General features: G+C 40.5%; 2 protein-coding genes across 2 annotated transcripts; one reads left to right on the top strand and one right to left on the bottom strand.

Annotated features, from left to right (window-relative positions):
* Positions 1 to 7,351: 7,351 nt before the first annotated feature.
* On the top strand, positions 7,352 to 13,033 carry LOC119730059 (tetratricopeptide repeat protein 22-like). The gene is made up of 3 exons (XM_038202845.1): positions 7,352 to 7,391; positions 8,097 to 8,500; positions 9,444 to 13,033. The coding sequence occupies exons 1-3, from the start codon at positions 7,352 to 7,354 to the stop codon at positions 11,769 to 11,771; spliced, it is 2,772 nt and encodes a 923-aa protein (XP_038058773.1). The 3' UTR covers positions 11,772 to 13,033.
* A 4,239-nt stretch (positions 13,034 to 17,272) lies between these two features.
* Positions 17,273 to 23,379, bottom strand: LOC119730058 (monocarboxylate transporter 12-like). Its single transcript, XM_038202844.1, has 4 exons — positions 23,178 to 23,379; positions 20,509 to 20,652; positions 19,039 to 19,851; positions 17,273 to 17,623 (listed from the first exon to the last, which is right to left on the bottom strand). The coding sequence occupies exons 1-4, from the start codon at positions 23,377 to 23,379 to the stop codon at positions 17,484 to 17,486; spliced, it is 1,299 nt and encodes a 432-aa protein (XP_038058772.1). The 3' UTR covers positions 17,273 to 17,483.
* Between the last annotated feature and the right edge of the window lie 2,758 nt (positions 23,380 to 26,137).

The raw sequence follows: 26,137 nt of genomic DNA, 5'->3' as shown, positions 1-26,137 counted from the left end.
GTGCTATTTATATTAGCGTCAAGGTTAAACAAACACGCGTCAAAAAGAGTCAACAAACTGAAATGCACTCTTAAAGGCCCAATATGAAATTTTATTTTATGCAAATCTTGAAAATGCACATTTATTTTTAATTTTCGTTTTGCCATTTTCAAGGGCATTTTGCTGTCTTTTTGGTTTTTATGCTAAATGCCAATTTGCATATTCATCAGCAAGAGTGTAAAGTCATTTCAGGCACAAACCTCTATGTTACAATGAGCAAACTTTTCTCACAAATGATAATGAGCAGATTTTTACGGAAGCGTATTGCTGCCAACCCCCCACCCCCCAAAAAAATAAACCCACAAAATACCACAAAAGAAAACGACCCGATATAAACAAACACCTACAAAAATATTAAAAAGAAAAACTAACCGGAAAAAAATAAAACGAAAAACAAACCACAAAAAATATAATAACGAAGAACGAACCGAAAAAAAACCACCGAAAAACGAACAGAAAGAAAAAATAAAACGAAAAACGAACAGATAACAAAATATAACGAAAAACGAATAGAAACAAAAAATAAAACGAAAAACGAACATAACATTTTTTGGGGGTTTGTTTTTCGTTTTATTTTTTATTAGGTTTGCTTTTCCTTTTAATATTTTTTGGGGGGATTGTTTTTTCGTTTTATTGTTTTTCGTTTTTTATTTTATAGCGGTGTGCATGCGCTTTATAGTTCGTAACAGTGTTTTTTTCTGGGGGGGGGGGTTGACCTGGGGGATGGACAGCGTTTCAAAGGGGTTTCCAATGGCGGTTCTGAAGTGGGAGCATTTAATATTGGGGTCAATGGAAGTTTATTTACGGGTCTGCAACCCGAAGGACAATGGGGACAGGGAACCAGACCATAAACTGAACAGTATCTTCCTGAAATGACATCACGGCAACAGTGCCCTCAGTTGTCCGGAAAAGCATATTTAAAAAAAAATGTTTAAAGAAGTCCACTTTTGAATAAAATTATCCAAAAAGAGATGTCGAACAGTTTTCATACATTTATGAGAAATAGAAAGTTTCACAAAATGTGTTCCTAAGAAAAATCTATTTCATGCATCTCTTTAAGCTTAAAAAGGTATCATCATGATTTAATAAATAAATTGCCACATCAACTTAAAATTTGGTATGGGAATTGGTTTTCAAGTCTCCAAGAAGTCTAACGATTTCTGTTGATAGGCCCCTGGTGACTCTCACGTGGCCACAAAGATGATATCAGTGAAACGACACAAAGTTTCAAATCTTATAGTTTAGCACTGGCTTTAACAACAACTGTTCTGTATGTTCTTTTAGTTAGGAAACTTTAATTGGACCTGATTACTACCAAGATGCCGCAAAAGACCGTTCAGCAGTTAGATGCATACATTAAGGCAACATCCGTCGTGTACGACCACTCCAACGCAAAACTCATCAGCAAGAAGGCTAAAGTCAAACCAAGGAGGAAACAAGCGCTCCTGTCTGTACTGCATTACAGTAATGCGTCTTTGAATGAAAGCTGTGCAAAGAGGCGACCATCGATGCGATGGATGCCAGGACAATTGAAGTGCAAAAGTAACAGCCGGAGGTAATCAAATCAATGACAAATGTATTCAATAGCAGGGGCAGATCCAGAAATGTTTGCGGGGGGGGGGGAGGGGTGCCTCATGAGGCCGGCAGGCCCGTCAGATTTTTTTTAATCAGCAAGTTAGTGCTGTAAAGTGGACAGGTATTTTTCTTCGGGACTCTTGGCCTCCTTTGAAAAAAAGAGGGGGCGGGTGCTGGTACCCCCAACCGGGTGCTGGTACCCCCGACCCCCAACCCCTGGATCCGCAAGTGAGTAGAGAAATCGCTAAAATAAAGGGCACTATATACATGTATTGAACAATTTCGTACATCGTTATTATTAGAGCTATGATAATGAACTGTTTCTTTGACGAACTGCAACTTGAATTCCTAATTAATCTTGCTCAAGGAAAAAGATTTGCAAAACCTACAAAAGTAATTTCCCCTTTTTACAGCCATGTCGGGAAACAAAAGCTGCAATTCTTTGTCCGGACTCCCTTCCAGCCTGCTCCCTTCTTACATACACCGAAGACGCTTTGTTTCCGCCTCGATTCAGGCACATCCATCTCATCATTGAAGCAGTGGATTCAAAAGAAGACCGGTGTCGAGGCACGATATCAGCGTCTGTACATCAGGAGAAACTTTCAGGTACAAGTTTATTTGGGGTCCGCTCATAAGTCCGACGCCTCATAAGTCCGACACAATCGCATCCCCTTAACCAATTTAGGCCCATAAGTCCAACTCCTCATAGGTCCGACGCCTCATAGCTCCGACGCTTCGTAGGTCCGACAAATGAAATTTTTCCGACGTAGGACTTATGAGGCGTCGGACTTATGATACGGCCCCGTTTATTCTACGTAACATTTTCAAATACACAACCTCGTGCGCGCTGCATTTCCATTTATTTAGGCCAAGTATAAAAACTCCAGATTTTCAGCACAATTTTACTTTGAATACAACTTCAAAATATGGTAGAAAGAGCAATGAATGGCTCATTTCGAAACAAAGTATTAGTAAATGAGAAGAAAAAAATGGAATAATCTATCCGCCATATTCATTTTTTTTTTACCTTGGCCTTATATCGTGTGCACATGCAGAACTAGCCTTGATAATGGGAATTCCGTTGATTGGCTGGTCGCTTACAATTTCTTTTTTAATGACTGAAATAATTGGGAAGTGTAAGATATAACATTTTGAGATATGTTCAGTTTATTCAACAGAACGGAATGAATGGTGAGGAACGAGCCATACAAACACTGTCTGTTAAATAGTTTTGGGTTTCATATATATCTGCGCAATAAAACTTGAAACGATTTAACTTATTTATACAATCCCCCCCCCCCCAAAAAAAATCCACTGAAAAATATCATGAGATCATTTGTCATTTTTTTTTCATTCTTTTGCAGCTTTGTGACTTGTTAACGCTTGAAGATAACGGCATTGAGAAAGACGAGAATATTTCGCTCCGTCTATCTTTCGATGGTTTACATGGGGGCGGACCAAAAGGTAGAGTCCGACAGAAGAATTTGTCCTGAACTAAAATAATATGTCTACGACAATGCCACCTGACGATCTCCGGTGATCTTCTGTAAGATTAAATTCCTCAAGGACAAGAAGTGTACAACAGTACCAAAAACTGGGACTGACGTTGTCTTTATAAACTGCACAGCGCATTTTTTTTTATATCTGTGGACTCTCAAGGAGACCCGAATCAGATTGACCCGAATCCGCACTCTGTTTGGCCAGACAAAATGGCAAAGTTGAAACGAGTCACCGAGTCGAGTCGAGTCATTTTAAAGAAGTGACTCGACTCGAGTCGAGATTTTAGGTCAAGAAGGTCGAGTCGAGTTAAGTCACAGTGTGTAGTCGAGTTCAGTCTGATCGAGTTAAATGTTAAGCTCGAGTCAATTCGATTCACGATTCTTTGAACACTAACATAACAAATAAAGACGAGAGAAAGTCGTTTGTATCACCATAGTTCAGAAAATTCGATCTTATACAGTGTGTCTCAAAAAATACACACAAAATATTACGGAATGCTAGACGTAGGATGTGTAACCAACATAGATAATTTAGGTATGGTTTGAAAGATACACCTTTTCACTTTAAAATGAGACATCAAACGACAAAATTTGATATTTTTTGGATCGATTTATGAGCAATTTTCCAAGAGAGGTCAAATAGACCACGGGACCAGGTTATTCATTTTAGGCATTGGGACAAAGGTAGCCTAATGGCCTCCGTGTGGATAATTGCCTGGCCTAAAAATACATTTAGTGAGTAAACACAATTCTAAACACACACATACTGGAATTTGTATCCTTGTGGTGCCATTCCTTTGTTCTCGTGTACTAAGAGTACACGAGTTTGAAAGTGTAGTTTCAAAATGCTCCTATTTTAACCAGAATTAATTTCCTGGGCTGAAATTCGGACTAAATATCTCTTACATGAAATACTTCAATTTGCGACGGATCCATTACAGATATGTTTTACTTTTATTTTTGGGACTCGAGTTCTTTTAACCTTCGAGTCGAGTCGAGTCCAGTCGAGTCTTCTGATGAGGGACTCAAGCCGAGTCGAATCATTTGCTCGCAGTGACTCGAGTCGAGTCCAGTCACCAACAACTGTGACTCGATGAGCCGCACTCGAGTCGAGTAATTGACTCCAGTCATTACAGCTCTTCGAAATGGACACTCTGTCTGGTCGGAATTACACTTCTCTGATCGACTCATTTTGTGGAGTCAATTTGACCAGCGAACCTTGGCAACAGTGTAATGTTGACTGTCAGTTTTGAACCTAAAAGGTGTCAGGCCAAAAAGAGCCGGTATTTAAATCTGACCCGGGATGTTTTAGAGTGTACAGTCGAGATAGCGTCATTTTCTGTTCTCTGTCCAATCGATGGCTTTCTTACTTACTTTTTTTAAAGGATAGTTAGACATTTTTGATCACTTCTTTTGCAGAGATGCCACAATTTGCTAAGTTGCTCTCGGACATCGCCCCGAAAATTGAGTCAACTTGGAAGAAACTGGCCAAAAACCTTGGATTTGAAGAAGCAGACATTGTTAATATCCAAGCTACGAATGACTTCAAGGAACAGAGCTTGGTGATGCTGTTTGCTTGGTGGGGGAAGCAGAGGAACAGCAGAGAATCATCTCAGAGGTTGAGAGAAGCATTGGAAGCCTCGGGTTTGGCTGATTTGGCGTTGGGAGTACCAGGTGAACTTTATAAGCCAATTTCAAGATTGTTTCGTGCTGCAGTCGACAAGGACCATGCATGCATGTTTCAATTAAAATACTGACAATTAACAGTGTTGTAGTCGAGTCTATTGCATGTCCAATTACAAGGTGTGTCATGAGTAAAATAGTAAAAAGGGTATGCCTTTCTCACAATGCAAATGAATAGCTTGTAAATTGGTTTAGATTGACCTAAGTTTTACAAGTCCTTATTGGTCCCTGAATACGTCTGGTTATTTATTGTTCAGTAATTATTGCAATACCCATTCATTGCTTCTAGCTTACGAACTATATTATATTCTTCTCCAGCCTCTTCGTCAAATCTTATATTTCGACTAAACTAGACACCCCTAAAATAATAACTTCAGTATTGATGCTACTCTCCTCAGATTCAATTGACATTGAACAAGAAGATCAAGAGGAGCAAGAGAGACACGAGACAGTAGGACATGGCCCGTTTGTAGCTCAGCCAAAGGCTCAAGTTACTGGGGCAACAGCACGTGAACCTCTTTACGACCCACACCCAGAGGCACTAGGTGCGCAGCAAGAGATGATGACTTTTCCTGGGCAACAGAGTGGGGATCAGAGTCACAGTTCTGCCTTAGTACCCCAGGGCCATCCGGACACATCTTCTGCATTACCCATTTCCCAAAGACACGGACAAATACAATCAGGTCCAGTTAATATCAACGTTGATGGGAGCAATAATCCTACCTTTCTTGCACCTGTCGTCAATCCTACTATCAATTTCGTTCAGAATGTATTTCCAGGGATCGATCAAGGTAAATACTAAAATTAGAGAATAATTATGCACTTTTATACAGGGAATAAGTATTTTTATAAAGGAAATTGACAAGAGCAAAAAACAATGTCTTTGACAACAAATGTGGACTTGTGAAGTAGAATGTGATTCATTCATGTAGGCCTGTCATGTCTTTGAAAAACAAATGTCAAATTCCAATTGAAGTTACCAAAAAAGATTTGCGTTCTTTCCGACGAAAACCGGATGAGCCAGCCATTAAAGGTAACAATATTATGTATGGGAAGCTTGATTTTCAATTAGACTAAATAGAGAGTGAGTCAACTCTCCCCCCCCCCGAAATATTGATGGCGGTTTCTGTAGGTTTTCCTTTGCAAGTTCTCGTTTATTCATGGAGGTGGGGAAACATCTATGCTTCATTGTACTCAATGGCTATTCATCAGTTCGAAGAACGGTAACATTTAATGATCAGCGGTAGACAGCCGAGTATTGTGATCTTTTAATTGAATAGAGAATGGGAATATAGTGTACAAATTACGTGAAATTGTCACGGTTAAAAGTCAATAAGATGTACTCTATCCCTATGGAGCGAGCCAAATATTAAAAAAAAATATTTTACAAATTAGTCACTTTCTTTTTGACTCACCCTGTACAAGTATATTGATTCTCTTGTTTATTCGGATCCTTCTGATGTTTTCTGCCTCCCTATGTAAAAGTTATGTATAAACTGGATTGGTATGTAGAGCGTTATTCCATAAAAATGCAGTTGGGCGCTTTGAAACACCCGTATAAAGCGCTATATAAATGTAATTTATTATTATTGTAAAGCACAATTTCCAGTTTGTAATGGAAAATACATTTTGCTCTCACAGTGGCGTATCCAGAGGAGGGGGGGGGGGGGGGCACCATGCCCCCAACGGATTTTTGTGAAAGATATTTCTTTCAGTAACTATTGCCTTTGTTGTTAAAGAGTTCTAACATTGACCCCAACCAAAAAAAGCAGCTCAAAAGCCAGTATGCATATTGATGATCAGTTTTGAAGAGAGCCCCCATTTGGAAGATGCATGGGTACCGCCCACCCCCTACTTTTTAATTTTGCGGAGGCCAAGTGTGGGGATTAAAAAAACATGTCTACATTTCGGAGCAGATGTGCGGTTGCCCCCCCCCCCCCCCCGACATCAAAAGCTGGATACGCTACTGGCTCGCATGTCGTACAGTTTCCTGCTAGACGGTTAGTTTCTAATGCAACTGAGTGGTTCGAGTCCTCATTGAGCCGGTGTAGAACAAAGTGCATACACACCTATCTCATTTCCTCCTCCCCATCTAGACAAAAAAAATGCAAACCACGACATAAAACGCTTCTCTGTTTTTTTCCCCAGGCCAACCGGAAAGGGAACTGCAGAGAAATCGTCAAACGGGCTCCAGACAACGAAGAACGGGTAGGCCTTAAATTATCAGTCCGCGAAAGCCAATGGCAAATATAAATATACATGGGCCTATGGGGTAAGCGGACATGTGTCTGATTTATTAAACTGTGCAATTTTTTTTTTACACATGTACAGGAAGACCGGAATTAAACGAATTGTTCTTCCAGAGGTTGTCGAGAAAGATTGCCGGCGACTGGGAGACGCTGGCTTTCATTTTAGGCTTTTCAAAGGAAAAGGTTGAAGCGTTCCGGGAAAAACCCAGAGACAACAGAGACAGGCAATGCCTGGCGATGTTAAGAGCCTGGCTAAGAATGCAGAATAATTATGAGGAAGCAAGGCAAATTTTGAGCAATGCCTTGATGGAAACGGGATGGAAAGATCTGGAACTGTCGTTACTGGGTAAGTTATTACATTGTATTATGCTTTGTTCATGTTGTTTCTGCTACGCCGTATCCAGTTAGGAACTGTTTTTGTCGTAAGTGGGGGACACCTATGACGCATGATCTCCAACTCTTGACAACGTTGCAACAGCCATATCTCTTTGTGCCCCCTTCTTCCGGCTCAGAATTTTTAGGAAGGCAAACGCGAAAACGTAAGTGTCCCCCTGCAATTGGACCCATGGGCCTTATTCACGAGTTGGCCATTTTTGTCGAGTTCCCTGAATGCATTTCATTAATTGTTAACTGTTGAATGGGATGGCGCCAGACTTTTTATGCAGGCGCAATGCATTCTTCTTTACTGTCTTTTTTTTTTTTTTTTAAATATGGCTTTAAACATAAGGGAATGTTTGATTACAAATATTAAATTATTCTGTGAAGCAGACTGAAATTTAAGTTGCTTTCATTTCTCTTTGCAAGTTCCAAATATTAAGATTTTACCTAACTTTAAATTCAATATGGCCGACTTGCGAATAAGGCCCATGGCACGCCACTGAAGGTTTACGACAAATATTGTCGGGATGAAAGTTGTGTCATAATGAATATATCAGGTACTTCTGCATACATGCCGAAACCTGTTTGGTTAGCTGTACTTAAGGTGTAGACTTCTTTAAAATGACCACAGCACCTCATATAACAGTATGTGATAACGTATTTCTTTTTACAGAACGGCCTTTTCTGGATGTAACAACCACAGTCAAAAGGAAGGAGGAAATGGACGAAGTCTTGACTAAGACTTTTGAAGATTTCATGCTGAACTTATTACAAATCTATGGCTTACAATGCGTCGAGGAAAAATGTTCTGAAATTCTCGAAAAATTCATCAGCGGAAATCTCCAAGATGTACAGTGTGGATCTGTGACATTCATTTTTCGCATCGAGAGTCGGGAGGGTCTGGACAAGCTGTGGAGTATGTACACCACTGGAGAACTCGCTAATAAACTAACAAAGATTTTTATTACGGATGAACTGACAACGGAAGATAAGAGTGACTTGGCTATCCAGGCGACTATACTGGAAAGCGACTACAAACGGGCCTGCAGATTCTTTGACGAGTTGGAAAAAGACAAGGTGAGTCAAAATGATGCAAAGTTGCAAAGGTGCAAAGGAGCAAACAGGGCGCTGGGATACTCTGATGAGCTTCACAGAATCTTGTGAAGGAAGTGGCCTTTATAATAATAATAATAATAATTTGGGAGGCTAATCATCCTTACTCGCAGCTGGGATGCTGAATTGCGAAGGACGCGGCTACAACGTGGTCGGGCTGCTGGCACGTAAAGGCGCCTATGGCTGCCGGCCACATCGACCCATATATGATAAAGGAGCACAGCCAAAGATCGAAAGTGTTTGATTTTTCCGGAGGGAGGAAAACCGGAGGGCCCGGAGAAAAACCCTCGTGGCACAGGAGAGAACCAACGCACAACTCTACTCACATGCGATCCGCGGCCAGGATTCGAACCGTGGTCACCTTGGTGAGAGGCGAGCACTTTACCCACAAGCCACCCGTGCCACCCACATCCGGTATGGAATATGACCTGTGTATGAAGCATCTGGCTACAGCTGTTCAAGCCCGCAGTTAGACAATGTGCGCAAATGCTATCCGAAAACGTTTCATTGCGAACCATGTGGACACAATTTTGAGCGACGCATAATGCAATCCGACCGTTCGTGATTCGAAACGGAGCCTGAGCAAGTGACGAGAATTGTAAATTTACAACGAAGATAACTTTTACAGAATTTCCTACATTATTACGCTTTTCAACGAAAAAAATATCTCTAAACTGGAATAAAAGAGTAATGAATCAGTCTTAACGGCCGTTTCAAACTTTGCAGAGTCATGACCGTGATGACGCACAGATCACATGGTCACGCACAATCCAATCAATCAGAGTGTGAGTTCATCAGAGTATCCCAGCGTCCTGTTTGCAGGGCGGGGAAGGGGGAGGGGGGTAAGAGCGAAGCTCTGTAGTTTTTTAAATACAACACTTGTTATTGTATCTTTTGTTATATAAAGGCAGTACCGAAGTCATATATCAGCACCCAAGTGTTCCCAGGGCATTTCATGCTGCCTCTTCTGATCAACAAGGAGATCAACATCGACACAACCATCGTGGAGACAAAGTTACGAGATCTCGATCATTTCCTGAGAGTGAAGACTGGGCGTCCCGAGGAGCTTGCCATCCTCAACGTAAAGGGTCTCCTGAACCTCCGCCTTCACCGCTACGAGGAGGCGCTTGACTGTTTCCACGCAGTCCTGGCGAAAGACCCGGATAACCTGAACGCCCTGGCCAACCTCCAATATGTCTTGGAGAAGCTCTTCAAATTGGCCGAGGCAGGGAACTACAGGGAGATGTGGCACCGTCTTCTTCGCCCGGTCGAAATGGCGACCCAAAGAGATGATTCAATTATTGTTAAAGCACTGAGGAAGCAAAGACGTATTCAAGCCAGGTGCTTAGCCGAACAGGCATATGCACACACCTTCGACATTCACAGTGAAAACGTCTCAGGGCAAAGGCACATGCAGTCAATAGAGCTGTACCAGAAGGCTCTTCAATTGGGTGGAGATGTCACCGACGAAGAGCAACATGAGTGGAAATTTTGTATGGCGATAAATGAACACAAACTGTTTACCTTCTTGCCTTACCATAACCAACCTGATCAACATGATCCCAAGGTCCACCTTGAACATGCACTGAAGTTGTTCTCTGATCTTGTTGTAGGAGGGGGTTCTGTTGACAAGGAGATTCAGTGGGATAGCTGGTGTCATTTGGGGGATATTTTCAGGACTATGAAACAGAGACATATGCAACAAAATGTGCCACATGAGATGAGAAAATACACAAAGGATCCGGAACAGTGTATGACAAAAGCCATGGAGATCTCACCCGACAACCCGAGGCTCTTGGTGCGCTACGCAAACGTCCATTACTCCCTCAACAAGGACAGAGCAAAATCTCTTGAACTATTGGACGCGTCTTTAAAATCCGATGCGACTAACTGGAAAGCCCTGTCCACGCGAGCCACGATCAATATGAAACATTATAACTCTCAGCAAAAGCAAGACCGTCCTGAACTGAGAGATATTCTGGACAGCGCCAAAGGTGATCTTGAGAAGGCACTATCCATGAATGTCACACCCTGGGATCTGACCCAACTTGGACAGGTTTATTATCGCCTTGCAAAAAATCACACCAAAGAGGAAATAGCAAAAAAGTCTCTCTTTCAGAAAGCCCTTGTATGTTTCTCGAAGTCAGTAGATTGTCCAGATGGTAACAACAGAACTGACGTGCATTTCTTGCGGGGCCTCTGTCTTTTTGACATCGAGGAAAAAAGGGCGGCGATCGGTTGCTTTAAGCAAGCGATTGCATGTGAGGCTCCGTACCACAAAAACACTCGTAACTTTAACGAATTGCTCAGAGTATACTTGAGCATACTCCAAGAGGAAAATCCCCCAAAGGACGAGTCTATCCTGGCAGAGACAGCCTTTTTCTTGAAGAAGGCGCTAAAGAAATATGGCCAATATAACATGAGTAAGTACTGTATCAGTAAGTTCACAGTTGAGCACAAGAAAGAGCTGCTGTTGCTCTTGGGTTACTGTAGAAAGTATGGTGAACTCAATGAGCTCGTGTCTTTGTTGGAGAAAACATCATTTGCAACACCACGTTCTCCACTACACATTCATGAGACACCACGTGCACCGTTCGGTCATGGCATGAGGTCTGCTAAAATATCAAGCATCTCGCATGATGGACGCCCTATGCTTCGTACATTGCGTTATGAAGGGGCAGGGACCCCACAAGAAGAGGTGGACATGCAGAATACAGGAGCCAGCGTCACGGGTGGGCCAGCGGAGGAAGCATCGCCAACCATCCAAGAACCTGCAGAGGAGGTCAAGGAGCAACCAATCAAGGAAGCACCAAAGGAGGCCCGCGTCCCTGATTTCAAGTATGATTTCATCGTGGTCTATCCTAAGAGCGAGAGAGACTGGGTGTCCTACGACCTGCTGAACGAGCTGGAGGCGGTCCGGAACCTGAAGGGGTGCACGCGTGACAGGGCTGCCCTGGCTGGATCAATGAAGATCTCAAGTGAGATCAATCTAATGAAGGAAAGTGCCAGCATCTTATTGGTCATCAATCAAGATTTTATGTCTGAGTGCGAGGCTTCCATGAACTACGCGCTCAAGCTGAGGAAAGACAAACAGCGCAGTCGTGTGGTAATACCGGTGCTTCGGGACGACTCAGAGATCCCTGATGAAATCGACATGTTGTTGAACCCATTCACTGCAGCATCTGGTCCGGTTAACTGGGACAGGTTGAAATTTTCCATCGAGCAACAAATTTAGAACAGCCTTTTTCATCCCAAAAGACACTCATGTTACAGTCATCTTTGTCAATACGTATTTCTGTGTAGTAATTTGATGTACGAATACGTTTTTCAAGTATTTGAAGTCTTCGCAAAACGAGGGGGGCACAATCATACTTTTTCAAATTTTTAAAAAGAATTTCAAAAATTTGGCAGATATGGTGCAAGCTATCACATGTACGTGGTGCGACAACCGCAGGAGCTGGGGCGCTTCACTTTTATGCGACTTTTTTTGTCAAAAAGAGTAATCTCGGGGGTTAAGGATCTGGCAAATCTTTAAGGCCGCATCCTTGATCAAAGCAAGCAAGATCTTGTCCGTTTCCAAAAACGACCGATGTTTTCCGAATAAGTTTTCGTTCACACTCATAATTATGTTGGCAAAAGCTCCGGTACCCCTCTGGCTTTGTATTATATTGTATTATTCATCATCAAAATACCTGTCATTGTTGTTATCAAATACAGCTTCGAATTCACTAAATTCAGTGCCATGTATGATGCACAGTACATGTCTTTATTGTAGGGGAGACTGGAGCTAGTTGTTACCGGGGCAGGTTGTTTAATACAGAGTCGAATGTTTGAGACAAAGCGATTGAGAGCTGCGCTCATTCTCCTTTCTTATGACTGTGGGTCAACTTTGTCACATGCGTGTTGGAGGTAAAGCCGTTGTATCGTAAGAAAATTAAAAGTGTGTTTTTGGACCTCCAAATATTTTTTAAATTATTTTTGGTAACTGTATCATCTATAGATAGAGAAGTATGACTCTACCTTTTTCATAATGAACTTAAGTCCTAGCATCCCTTAGGCATAATGGCGTGGATTCCTCCCAAAGGCAAAGTAGTTATACATGTGTTAATTAAAGTTAATTAAGTACATTTACCATTATAGGGTAGGTTGTTACGCTATAATTCATCGAATATTTTTCTTGTGTGAGTGAATAAATTAATCTTTAATGCAACTAAACACGATCAGAAGGAATCAAACAATCAAGCACAATGGACATGATCAAAAAGTTGTTCTGAAAAGAGAGCCTGTGCGACCAAAATAACTCCGATACAAGAGAAATAACCAATGTGGATTTCAAAATTTCATGAAACAAAGAACACATGGAATATACACTTAATATCTGTTGAATGCTCATGTCAGAATAAAGCACATAAAAAGAACAAAAAGATGAAGGCGAAACACAAAATGCTTAACTAGACATGTGAATATATTGTTTGTAATTAAGTAAAAAAAACCCCATATTTTAACCAAACTTGAAAATTCAGTGTTTCTAGTAAAATGTAGAACCTACATGTACTGGCCCAATATTGCATTATACTCCGAATACCTGGGATGAATTGTTACAAAATATTTTCATTAATTATTTAACAAATAATTAATAAAGAGTCTTTATAAGCTGTAACTGTGTTTTGTTTTATGGTAGACATACTGAGCTTCCACAAGGTGGAAAACCAAATGCTATAAATAGAAAGGGAAAATACTGCTTTTAATTCGTCTTACAAATGTGTAGTCTAATATTAAATTTCAAACCTGATTTCGATGCAAAATGCATCAAATATGGAGCAGGGCAATGGAAAGTGTTATTCACTGTAACCAAACTATACCTTCCACCCGTTTAAATTAAACTCAACTCAATTCATACCAGTTATTTGTAACAATTTATAGAGCACAAACTGCGATCTTAGAAAACAATCAATCAGCTTTCTCCAGTTTAGAGAAAATCCTACTTTTTGAAAAAGATGGAAAATACAAAATTTCTGAACCCATCAATGATTGTTGCATGCGCATTTAAAAATAATTTTCATGTGTGACAGTTTGATGATTGCACTGATTGCATGTACATTCACAAGATTGAAAAGACGATATGTCATAAAGTTATTGTGGCTACGTTAGATGAAAGAATTAGTACCTACTAAAATAAAATCAGTGTGCAGTGTTTGTCACAGTTGGAGAAAAACGTCTTTTACATTTATTTTTGCATTAGATTATAACTTTAAGCTACACATTAAAAAAATGTTTTCAATGACGGAGTATTTTGTAAAATTGAGGTGAATACGTGCTTGACGTATACCACTTTATACTGTACAAACCTTGCTTTGAACATTTTCAAAAATCAATGATTGGTCCAGGTTCTTTTCTTCAAATGAAGAAAAAAAATATGCAGAAACAGGTTTTTATACAGGGTTAGTCAAAAAGCGGAACCCCAAAAATTACATTTCATATTTGAAAAAATATGAAACACCAAAAATGATAATGACTGCAAAGCCATTTTTATTAAGCTACTTTTAGATGAAAACATCACTGAAATTGCTCAGTTCGTACAAGGAATATCAAGATTTAAACACAATGACCCTAAACCCTCTTTCGTCCAAAACAAACAGCAATTTATTATGTATTCTTACTGTTTGGAACAACAAAGAAAATGACACAGAATACAGAATTGTCAACAACTGTAGTGCACAATATCTTTATTAACAACCCTTGTTAGGCAAACAATATGATTTATAAAATCCACTTTTTTTTTTAAAGACGGGCCTTTAAAAGGATTTTTTTTTACTTTTAAACTGAGGTTTTATCGTTGGTGATGTTTGAAGACAATTGAGATGACGATTCTTGAAATCGCATTTTTGGACAAAAGAGGTTTAGGTTCATTGTGTGATATTCTTTGAACGGATTGAGCAATTTCAGTATTTTTTCATCGAAATGTAGCTTATTCAATTGGCTTTCCAGTCATTATTATTTTTGGTGCTACATATTTTCTTAGATGTGAAATATAATTTCGGGGGTTTGGGTTCCGCTTTTTTTTACTCACCCTGTAGCCTTGAAACCACTTTTTAATATGAATAAAATGAAAATAAATTTCAAATTAAGAGTAAAGATACTTTTTTTAGAAGATGAAAAATACTGGATCCATGAATGATTGTTTGCACATTTATTTTAAGAATAGTTTTAATATGTGAGTTTTAATTGTTACCGGCACTGATTAGAAGTAAACTCAAAAGATACATTCAATATGTCGATAATCTGCATACGACAAAATAAATCATCAGACTTGAGTTCAGTGACTCAAACGATACTTGCTGTTAATCCAACAGCACACGGCTAACTTGTGAAAATAAAGTATCGCTGTAAGATTTGAGGCTTTGCATGGTGGGGTATCGGTATCGTTTCGGTTTGCGGTAACACCATGTGGTAATAACTACTGCTTAGAAGATATTAGTTCTGAAAAGAACTTGAGTTATTCCAAGTTGCAACTTCCGTGGCTCACAGCCAACTGACACACCTGAGCGAGCAGGACGCTCAGCGGGCATCCCTCAACACAATGCCCAAGGCTCACAGCCAACTGACACAGTCGAGCGAGCAGGACGCTCATCGGGCATCCCTCAACACAATGCCCAAGGCTCACATCCAACTGACACACCCGAGCGAGCAGGGCATGCCCAGCAAGCACTCCCACTCCTAACAAATCCTACTTAAGGAGTAGCATCTCCTGACGATGACTAGAGCAGGCTAGTCGAAACGTTGAGACCAAAGACAAGTTCGTTTAGAACTTACAGCAGGACTGTTCTTATCAGAACAAAAAACTACTTAGCAAAGTTGATAATAAGCAGGACAAGTTCTTTTCAGAACTAATATCTATAAAGTATCGTGTTCATTGCCTCAGCCAAATGTGGTGGTGTATGGGATTGAACTTTCATGTATATCAAGCAAGATGACAAAATTAATAAAAGCTTAGTTGATACGAGTATGGCATATTTGTTTCATCATTTTGGCAATTTTTCAGCTGTTCAATTTCTGCTTTAGGAACAGTCGAGTCAATTTACGCTTTGACCTCAAACAAAGTGCAATAGAAATCTTTCAAGCGTCAAACAACTTCAAATGAATACCAAAAAAATTTGGGACTTCTGTCCTCGAATAATTCGTCTGGTGTCTTTTTATACATGCGTGTAGTATAAGCTACTGTTTATGATTTAAGACAACATGCGAGTGCAGCAGAAAAGATCCTGAAGTATGAAAAAAAAACCCGTCGCACACGAGAGCTACGTAGGCCTACTGAGGAAAAAGTTAGTCGAGACCGTTTTCTCAGAACGTAGGTCACAACATAATCCTAGTGTGTGGTGAATTTTTGCTGAATTGTTTTTGCCAATATCTGTCCTGTTTGATTTTTTTTCGCCTCAAAAGAAGACGAACAGGCTCAGGTTGACTCTTTGCTTTGAATAGCCCAATGTTGCGTTTAATTATAAGCGAGTAGCTTAACCAACCCATTCCAAGACACGCATAGCGTAATTCTTGCAGAGATCTTGTGTGGCCCGCTAGCGGTAAAACCTACCCGTGTATTCGACCCTCCGTAACTCTGAACACCTACCTTACGAGTGTGACCCGCTAAACCACTGACCGATAACCGGTCATGTGGCCAGTAATCTAATAACTTCCCCTTCCTTATAGCTTTACTCATTGTGCGTAGATTCTCAAGCAGTCTAGAGACTAAGTCTTGTACACAAATTTAATGTACCGAGATCCCTTTCACTTTCTCCTTAGGGTCAGTTCCCCACAACACGCCCACGAGTAATCCTGTGAAATCGCCGTTATACCACAACTCTCGGACTTTCTTTCGCTAGAATCATGGGCGTCGCCAGGATGGGGCAAGGGGGCGCATGCCCCCCTCCCCCCCCCCCGGAAAAAAAGAGATAAATAAGAAAAAGAGGTGCAAAATGACATTACTGTTTATTTATTGCACATTTAACAACATGGGCGTCCGCAGGGGTATCAATGGGGGTGTAGTGGGTAAATGTTCACCCGCCCAACCTAAAAAAAAATGATAGTAAATTGAGAATATGCCATAGAGAAAGCACAAGGAGTATGGGAAATAATGTGCTTTGCCCCCCTCACTAGAAAAAAATCCTGGCGACGCCCACGGCTAGAATGTCTAAGTCATCCGGGACTGAATTGTGTACAAATCCTCCCAAGAGATTTCCTCCATACATTTTAAACACGTATATGATGACTCATAGCCAGCAGAATCATATGCCCTCATTGGCTAAAACACGCCCAAAAAGTCTATATAAAGCGGGTACCAATAGCAGGTTGTCATTATCGAGCTGGGCTGTCAAGCCACATAGCTCTCATCAGTGTCATCCTCTAGCCACAAGGCACTCAATACTCAGATAAAACATGTTAGGCTCAAGCTTAGGGCAAGTTCGCGCAAGAACTACTGTTAACCATTGGTTAACCATAGTTCGAATAAAGTTAGCCCGAACTCTGTCTAGTTGATCGACGGTGGTTGACTATGCTAGTCGACTATTTGGAACCAACCTATGGGGCTGGTTGCATCGCTGGTAACCAATAGCCGCGCGCATTCATAACGTACAGCAGGGAGCCAGAATCCAGAGGTTTTGCGATGACATTTTGATTAGCGTTTGACTATAGAGACGTTCGCACGTTGCTATTAGTGCGCAGGCGTAAGGTACGTCACAAATCAACCACTAGTCCACTAATGGTCCTTGCCCGAACTTGGCCTTAACTGATATTGTCAGAAGATGTTTTCTACAGTGTGCCCTCTGTTGAGATGTACATAATCCTGAGTAAACCAGATACTATAATGTGCGACCAACTTGAGAGAAGCACGTATGTATTTACAATAATTTTCGGATATCAAAAATTAGCAATCAATACAAAATTTACTTGGGCTTCATGTTAATTCTTTCTGTGCGTCGCTTTCAAAACATCGATAATACCTCAGAATGAGAAGAGGAAACATCGGAAGGAATTGCATGGAGCCTATGAAAACAAACGCTGTGGTGTAACTGCCTGTGGTGTCGAACAGCCAACCTTGAAATGTGCACAAAAGAGACAGGTGAGATGACAACAGATATTGAAATATACTTTGATAAGCAAAATTATAATCACCATGTAGGCCTACTTTCTTATGGTTGCAGAGTAGTAAATAGGTTCTGCCCAGGACCTGGAACTTCGACTTCTGTGGAAATTTGGATGAAAATGGACCGGAAAGTCACTCTATTTTGTAATAGAGGGATGGATCATTTTCAAAATGGCGATGGACTGCAGGATTGCCTTTTACAGGTTGTCATCTTCGGAGGGGAAACAAATTACCCCAATGTCACCCCCACAATAATTGAACAGAAAGTTAAAAAGGGTTTATCAAGCTTTACTTCGATGTATGTTTTGAACAATTGAATAGTTGTGAGTGTTTTTTCCCGATTTTTTTCTTCAAATTTATGGTTGATGTCTATGGACATGTTATACTGGTCTGCACCCTTATTATGGTCTCCGCGCAATAAGATTAGATGGCGTGTCTCTTTACCACATTTTTCTGTCTGCTCACGTGGTCTGTGGACGGCATTTCCGAGCCAGGAATGGACTGTCAGTGTACCTGTTTACATGCATGATAATTGTGCAAATTTGTGTTCTAATTCGGTGGTTTTTTGCATCATAATGACTGATTGCTGAGCCTTGAGCAATCGGAAAGAGGAAAGGTTCCAGATTTATTTACCAACAGAGCCGTCATGGCGATCGCAGCCACTGCAGGCCTGACTGAATTTGTCAGTCAACAATTGACTGCTAATATTATAGCAGTAATGTAAGATTATAATCTAATCGTAATGTAAATGATAAAGACAGAAAATCAGAGGAAAATTCCCCAAATGACCAAAAATATAGATACGGTTCTCAGGTTTCTAACATACCAGTCGTGAGATCGAGAGGTGGGGAACACAGAGATTAGCGGTAATCAGCGCCCTCTATGTGGGCAGTCGGCATGATATGTGTCTACAAGTATGGGCTGGCCTACCCCCTCATCGATTCGTATAAACTTATTAGGTTTTACGAACAGAAGCGCATGCAGTAAGCATGGTTAAACCATGCTTACTGCATGCAAATGGTGTAGCATTGCTCCAATTAAATGGAACCGGAAGTTAACGCAACTTGAGTGTTTAGCGAATGGGGCTTGTAATTATAGCAGTGTGCGCGTGTGTGATCGATAAAATGACATACAGTTTTTTCTTCCCATTCATGGCTCTGGAGGATTTTGTTTAAGGGAAAGTAAGTACGAGAACCATTACGTTACCAACTGACGCATGCGCATTATTGTCATTCACTGTAATTGCGAACCGCCGGTAAGACGCCACATGTTTGGGCACATTTGGGTTAGTATTAGCGTGCGTACTTCGCGTATATAGAAAATGCAATGACGAATACCCACTGAAAATAAGAACGGCACAGCTTACCAGGTAAAAAGCCCAGAGAGAATTCCAAGATGGCCCCAGTAAAAGATGTCCAACCAAAAGCTCCGACCAGTAAATCTACACCGAGTACCTGCTTACTGAGAACGTCCTGAAGACAGCTGAGGGCGCCAGAGCTTGTCACGATCAAGAGTGATGACGTCATCATTGGCCAATATGACGTCAGCCAGGGAGTTGCGCAGTATGACGCCGAACAAACCGTTACAGCGATGACCGTCAGATGGAAACTCGATATCACCCCACGGTCAAGAAAGAATCCCTGAACCAGTTTTGCTATTAAACCTCCAACGCCTCCAACTGTTACAAATATTGCCGCCTCTTGTAAGGAAAAGCCATTTGACTGAGCTTGTGAAACGAAGTAAATGAGCCACATGTTGAATGCAAACTTTGAACCGCAGGCTATGATGGCCACCGACCAGTACCGGAAATCAGAGAGAAGTCGAATATCGAAGATCTCCAATAGGTTCTTGTAAAATGAGGTACAGCGAGAGGGAAGTTGACTTGGATGTTTTGATATTCCATCGTTTGCTGGAAGCTTTTGGTATCTGCTTGCTGAAGGTGCTCCTGCTCGCAGCATGAGGGCGCCACACACCACAAGATGCACAGAGATGGCACCCACCAGTAGCATGGCTCCTCTCCATCCATACGTATCGATGAATATCTGCACGATTGGTGCACACACAAACAGCCCGATGGAATCACCCGTGCGTGCAATGCCAGTGGCCGTGGCGTAGTTCGTGGTGAAGCAGCGGGCGATGGCCTCTTTTATAAGCACACCGGAAATCCCGAGCCCTGAACCTGACGTGTTGAGAAAACAAAAACAATGTGGGGAGAAATCAGAGATAACATCGCTGCGATCAACCGCTAGCTTCGCATGCACCCTCGTTCGCATGAGTACGAAAACCGCTCGCCCCGTCCCCATCCAGCTAGGAGCACTGTGACCTGTAATATATATTGTTGAGCTCTAATTGGAATGATTTTAATTACAGGTGAACAATGGCCCACACCAGTACACAGAGACAGTAAGGAGGAGTGAAGGGTACATTGTAATATAGTGTTTTACTTTTGAACGCATTTATAAACGTTATTTTTTTTTGGAGCACAGCTTATAAACATGTTAGCACGTTTAAGGAAAGAGACGCCATTGACCTAGGTAACTGGTCTAGGTTCAATTTTGAATCAGTTTTATTATGCAGATATCTGCCTATATAAACCTATATCCATGTACGAAAAAAAACCCAAAGCCTCAAACAACTGGTTTCTAGTTCTGCAGCTGTTTGTAACTGAAATTTAATTGACTCTCGAAAAAAAAAAAACCAACACTTTTAAACGTTCTGTAGTTGTAAACGCCAGGGGTGAACGGCACTGGAAGCGTTTAACTTAGTTAAACAAGACGTTTATTGTGCCTAACCAGCACCGTTCAGGAGACGTACTACGGGTACGTCATTTGCTTACCCAGGAGTAGAGTGAACACGCAAGCTAGGTGAATAGGCGAAGTTGCAAACGACGCCATGATGACCGAAAAACCAATCATTGCACCACACGTCATGATGACGTAGCCGGGACCGAACCATCTATCCATCAGCCTCGAGGTGATTGCTGCAGAGATGAAAATTGGTTTGTAACGGGTGGGTCTTTGAATATTTTTTGAGTCGGAATGGTGATTAAAGAGATTGCATGATATTGTACCTGTCGAATGGCTGAACATTGGCTGTAAGTCTTTTTATAGGCTCGGTAGGAAATTCTGTTTCCTTCACCCTTGCATATACGGATGTAATGTTGGAAAACATTTTGTTCAAATCTAACACGTCCCAGATAGTTTGCCTTGCCTGTACTTATTTCTAGCCGTAAATGCAGCCATCAATGTTTGAACCAAACTGTCAACGTAAAACTTGCGCGATGATATCAGTGGTACCATGCCAGTTTCAGATCCTAGCGCACACGCGTTTGAAGCAATTTGTAGTAGTAGTAGTAGTAGTAGTAGTAGTAGCAGTAGTGGTAGTAGTAGTAGTAGTAGTAGTAGTAGTAGGAGCAGCAGCAGCAGCAGCAGCAGCAGCAGCAGCAGCAGCAGCAGCAGCAGAAGCAGCAGCAGCAGCATTATAAGGGAAGCAAACCCAAAGTTGCATGAAGAAACGGTCTTCCAAACGGGACAAATAAATTTTAAAAGATTTCACCCGCCAACGTGAACATATCTGTGTGCATCGTGTTTTATTTAAAATAAAGTATTACGTAACCTTTAGAAATTGGCCTTGATCGCAACCACACGGCTGCATAAAACTTCATTTATAAATTACAACTACATGCAATTATGTGAATATGAATCTAGAAGATGAGCTTTCAGGTTTTTAACAATTATAGATATTTTAAGGAGTCATCTAAGCTGTTCCATTATAAAGTGACACGTTGATAAATATTATTTTTGACAATTTGGTTCTATTAATTATACCAATGAAAGTCGGAGGTTAATGTAAATAAAGAGGTGAAACAGGGAGGTAATGTATTATTTATAAATCTATATATGCATTTGCCCAGATTAAAAAAATTATGTACAGGTCATTGAATTGTAAGAGACTCAGATTTGCAAATAAGGGAAGGGAATAATCACGATAGCCAGCAGGAGATATCAGGAGATAATCAGACTGCTCGTTTCTGAAAAATGAGCAGTGTGTTGCATTTGGATGGTGAACCACCCCCAGTCAAAATTAAACAATTTTCTTTGACGAAACAAAAGATTATACAAAGTATCAGATTCTACTGAGGAGGTAATAATTTAAACAATTCATTATGCCAACATTGTTTTTGATATGCTGGCGCTATATCGTCAATATGTTCTTTTTTTTCAGGTGAGGTTCCCGGCAATAATTATGCCCATGAATTTAGTCCTTTAAAGGGAAAGTACGTCATTGGCTTTTGCTGTGATTTTCAGAAATGCAACTATTTGAGGGATTAGTATAATAGATAAAAATGGTTACACTGACATGTTTGAAGTTTTGTGTTCGAAAATGCTGGAAAAACCAAAAAAAAAAAAATAACCAAAATGTTCAAATAGTCTGGTTCCCTGACTCCACTAAAGATGAAATGAATCAATTTATAGATGCCGGAAAATTGTAAGGGAAGGGAACCAGTCTAGTTGGCCTGCACCGTTCATGAACATGCAATAGCAAACAACATTTGGACTGAAAAAATGTAAATTTGGAGCAGTAGTTGAAAAATAGTTAGGTTTTTCCAACGGTCGTCCGCCGTCCACCGTTGAAAATTTATACAAAAATGCCACTTTTCTTGAAGATGACTTCACACCAGGTGCCATTATTTTACAGGATGCTTAAGACTGTCAATTACCAGCATCCCAGTAAGGTATTTCGTAAAAGTTTGGTAGTTTTGTTTTTTTGATGTTTGCAAATGTTGTATATTACCTTTAAACTTGATCTACACTTGAGTCTTTTAAAATTAAAGGAACAGGTTGACAGTATTTATACTGATGGGCACAGAAAATCACGTAGTTCGATTTCAACAAGTTAATACATATTTCTTAGGTAAGAGCCATGTACTAATTGTTTTAAGTTCAGCATTAAGTTTTCTAATACCAGTATCAACATTTTATGAGTATATAATAAACTTGTGTCATCGGCAAATAAACAAAATGAAATAATATCGGTGCTGCAGATATCATTAATATAAATAACAAAAGGTAGTGGACCTAACACAGAATCTTGTGGTACTCCACAAGTAATATTTCGATCAGTAGAATTATTTATATGACACATGCTACTTTCTATTAATCAGATAACCTTTAAATAATGTCCAGCGCTGTTCCACGCACACCATAATGTTCCATCTTTAATAATAATCAGTATGTCATGATTGACTGTGTCGAAAGCTTTGGACAAGCTTTGAAAAAAAATGCGACACTGGAATGACGACAAGAGCCCCAGTGGTTTCAATTTTTGAGGACCAAACATTTGTTACCTCGAAATTCATTCGCACTACACAAACCCCGTCCAAGTTCTTAAGGTTTGAATTGAGTGAAAGAACATGTATTCCACTTTATGAACGATCTTTTCAATCTGTGATCGTTTTGTGAGAATAAGAGTGCATTCCGGACGATTCTGTGGCTTTAATCTTACCAGATAATCCGCTGGCAGCGCCTATGATGGACGTTATCCAGCCCAAGATCCACGTGGTGGTATTAAACTGGTCTTGTAACAAGGGAAGCATCATGCCGATGGTCTTAAGGACTGCCGACCAGATGAAAACTCGGGTCCACATAGCCAGCACAGCAAACCACCCAGCACGGCCTCCATCAGATCCACCAGCTGAGCTAGCCATGGCTCGACTGATTTTGTCCTATATGAAATAGCAATGTATTAGTACAGGCGGATACAGTATTTTTAAGCTCTGCCAGGAGCTACTACATGTCACTTGGTGGTCGGCCTGTCTGTCTGTCCGTCTGTATGTCTGTTCCGAAAATTGACCCAAAGTATGGCGTCCCATATGTGCCACGGCGTCGCATTGTTCGGCGTCACATTTTTAAGCTCTGGCATGGATCATTTTGATCGATTTCATGCACGACTGTCATGCAAGACTTCTTGCAACACGGCCAGAGCTAATTAGTCCGGTCAATTTACGTTTTGACCAAGAACAAATTTCTTATTTTTATATTTTTCCGGAAGAGTAAACTTTGAAGATGAGTTTTTTTTTTCTTTCTTTTTTTTCGCAGAAAAACTGGGATTCAAGTTAAATAGGTTGCAACAGTTTCTCTGAAAGGATTTGTTTTCTGAGGAGCACACTTTAAAGATTTCTTCCCTTTTTCAATGTAAAAAAACTGTAAAAGTTATAAAATTGCAACGTTTTTTAGAATTTCCCTGAAGCTTCTTTCCTTCGGGGCAAACTTTGAGGATCCCCCTCAACCCCCCCCCCCCCAAAAAAAAACCTAAACCAAACAAACAAACAAACAAACAAACTGAGGAACAACTTTATGTTGCAACGTTTTAATTTTTATTTCTCTGAAAGTTTTTTTTTCCACGAGGAGAAAAGTTTGCAGATTTGTTCCTTTTCTCTTTATTTCGTCGCAGTAACTGGGAAACAAGCGGTTGCAACATTTTTAGTTTTATTTCTCTGAAAGGTTTTTTTCTTTCCTTTGGAACAAACTTGGAAGGTTTGTTCTTGTTCTTTTCTTTTCGCTGTTTAAAAAACATGGGATCACGTTAAGACATCTAACATTTTGTTTTTTAGTTTCTCTGATTTCTTTTTCTTTTCCCAAGAGCAAACTTTAAAGGTCATTCCTTTTATTGTTAACTGTTTGCTTAGTAAAAGGAAATGCTTACAATTAAAGAGGTTGCAAGTACATATATATTCAAATCCGTAACCTTACCTGAGACTGTAGAGGGGGGGGGGGGGGTTCAATGTGGAACAGCGACTGGAACTCGTAATGCAGGTTAGCAACAAAACGTCCAAAGTCTTGTCTAAATTATTTTTGTGTGTGTGATTGTATTGTAATTACATCACTATTGAACTAATGGAACTCAATGATTTTTTAAATTGTCCTTGTTTGTCTGTTAAATTCCTTTTTTAGACAGGTCCTGAGTTCAGCGCACGTTTCACTGCTCGATTTACCTGGTTTAATCCAATTATATTTATCTTTATTTCGGCTTTTTAGGTTGTACCAATTTCTAACAATTTAAGGTTGTGCCAATGTCCTGGATTTCTCTACCAATTCTGCATTTCGGATTTATTCCCCCCCCACCCCCCCCCCCCCCCCCCATACTAATGTAAAAATGGACCGAAGCCCATGTCCACGTTTACAACTATGCCGATGCAAGGATTAATCCCACGAACGATTTACTGAGCTGCAATGCGTGGCAAAGTTTAGTCAATTGGTGGATAATAATTAAGGTAGTAAAAGAAAATCCAAATTCTTATTTCAAAAAATCACAATACCCTATAGTATTGCGCGGCAACTTCGCGGCAAGGAAAAATCCTAAAGACTTCAGCAATATATCGACAAAAAAAATCCGTCTGTTGTGATCAGTCGTGCTTCCTGACGCGTCCTACGTGATATGAGAAGATAAGGCTGACGGGTAACAGACGCTAAGCATAAATCATGTCACCGTACAAACGACAGTTGACGCGTTAACGCGTTACGAAAAATCAGTCCAAAAAAGGCGAGTAAAACCACCTTTCCACTCCCTGGATGAAATTTTTAGTATGTTAACCAGTGTTTTGTCCGTCGTGTGAGAGTGTTAAAATAAATTCTATTGCATTCTAGGTCAATGCCTGTACAGGGCGAGTCAAAAAAAGCGAAACCAAAATATCGGGACCATTGTTTTGAGTTCTGCATGTAGCACTTTCAAAATCTAGGATATGAAAGCCCAATTCACCAGCTTTCGTTTAGTACAAGAATCATTCGAATCACTAATGTACTTTTCAAGTTACAGAACTTTAAATACAACCACCGTTTCAAAGTTCTGTCCACGGATCACACGAAAGTAAGTGTTTTTTCAACAAAACGAAAACAAATCACATGGGGATGTGTGTGAATTGTTTTCGTTTTGCTGAAAGAACGCACACCTTGTTGTGATCCGTGGACAGAACTTTAAAACGGTGGTTGTATTTAAAATTCCGTAACCTAAAAAGTGCATAAGTGATTCGAATGATTGTTGTATTAAAAGAAAGCTTATGAATTGGGCTTTCATATCCTAGATTTTGAAAGTGCTACATGCAGAACTTCACACTAAAACAATAGTCCCGACATTCGCTTTTTTTTACTCACCCTGTATTGTCGTAAATTGACCGGACTATAATTATTGCGCACTCGCACTTGTTTAACAATGGCCGACACCACCCGTGACCTTCTAGCCAAGATCCCAAAAGGAGGTTTTCAGCGGGAAACCAACCAAGTGCCAAATAACTAATGGTTGGCCGAGGTGTTGTGCCATTTGCTATACTACGTACCACGCAATATAATGCCCGTGCATGTTCCCTCATGCATATCAAAGCGATACAAAGCTTTTACTCTCTAACTCCTGTTTAACGCATGATGTGAGTGGGATAAAAAAAAAAACCCAAAGGACACTGTTGGACTTTT

Source organism: Patiria miniata, unplaced genomic scaffold, assembly GCF_015706575.1.
Source record: "Patiria miniata isolate m_02_andy unplaced genomic scaffold, ASM1570657v1 HiC_scaffold_22, whole genome shotgun sequence".
Lineage (NCBI taxonomy): Eukaryota > Metazoa > Echinodermata > Asteroidea > Valvatida > Asterinidae > Patiria > Patiria miniata.
The sequence above is the reverse complement of the archived record's forward strand: the minus strand, read 5'-3'. Positions and strand labels throughout refer to the sequence as shown.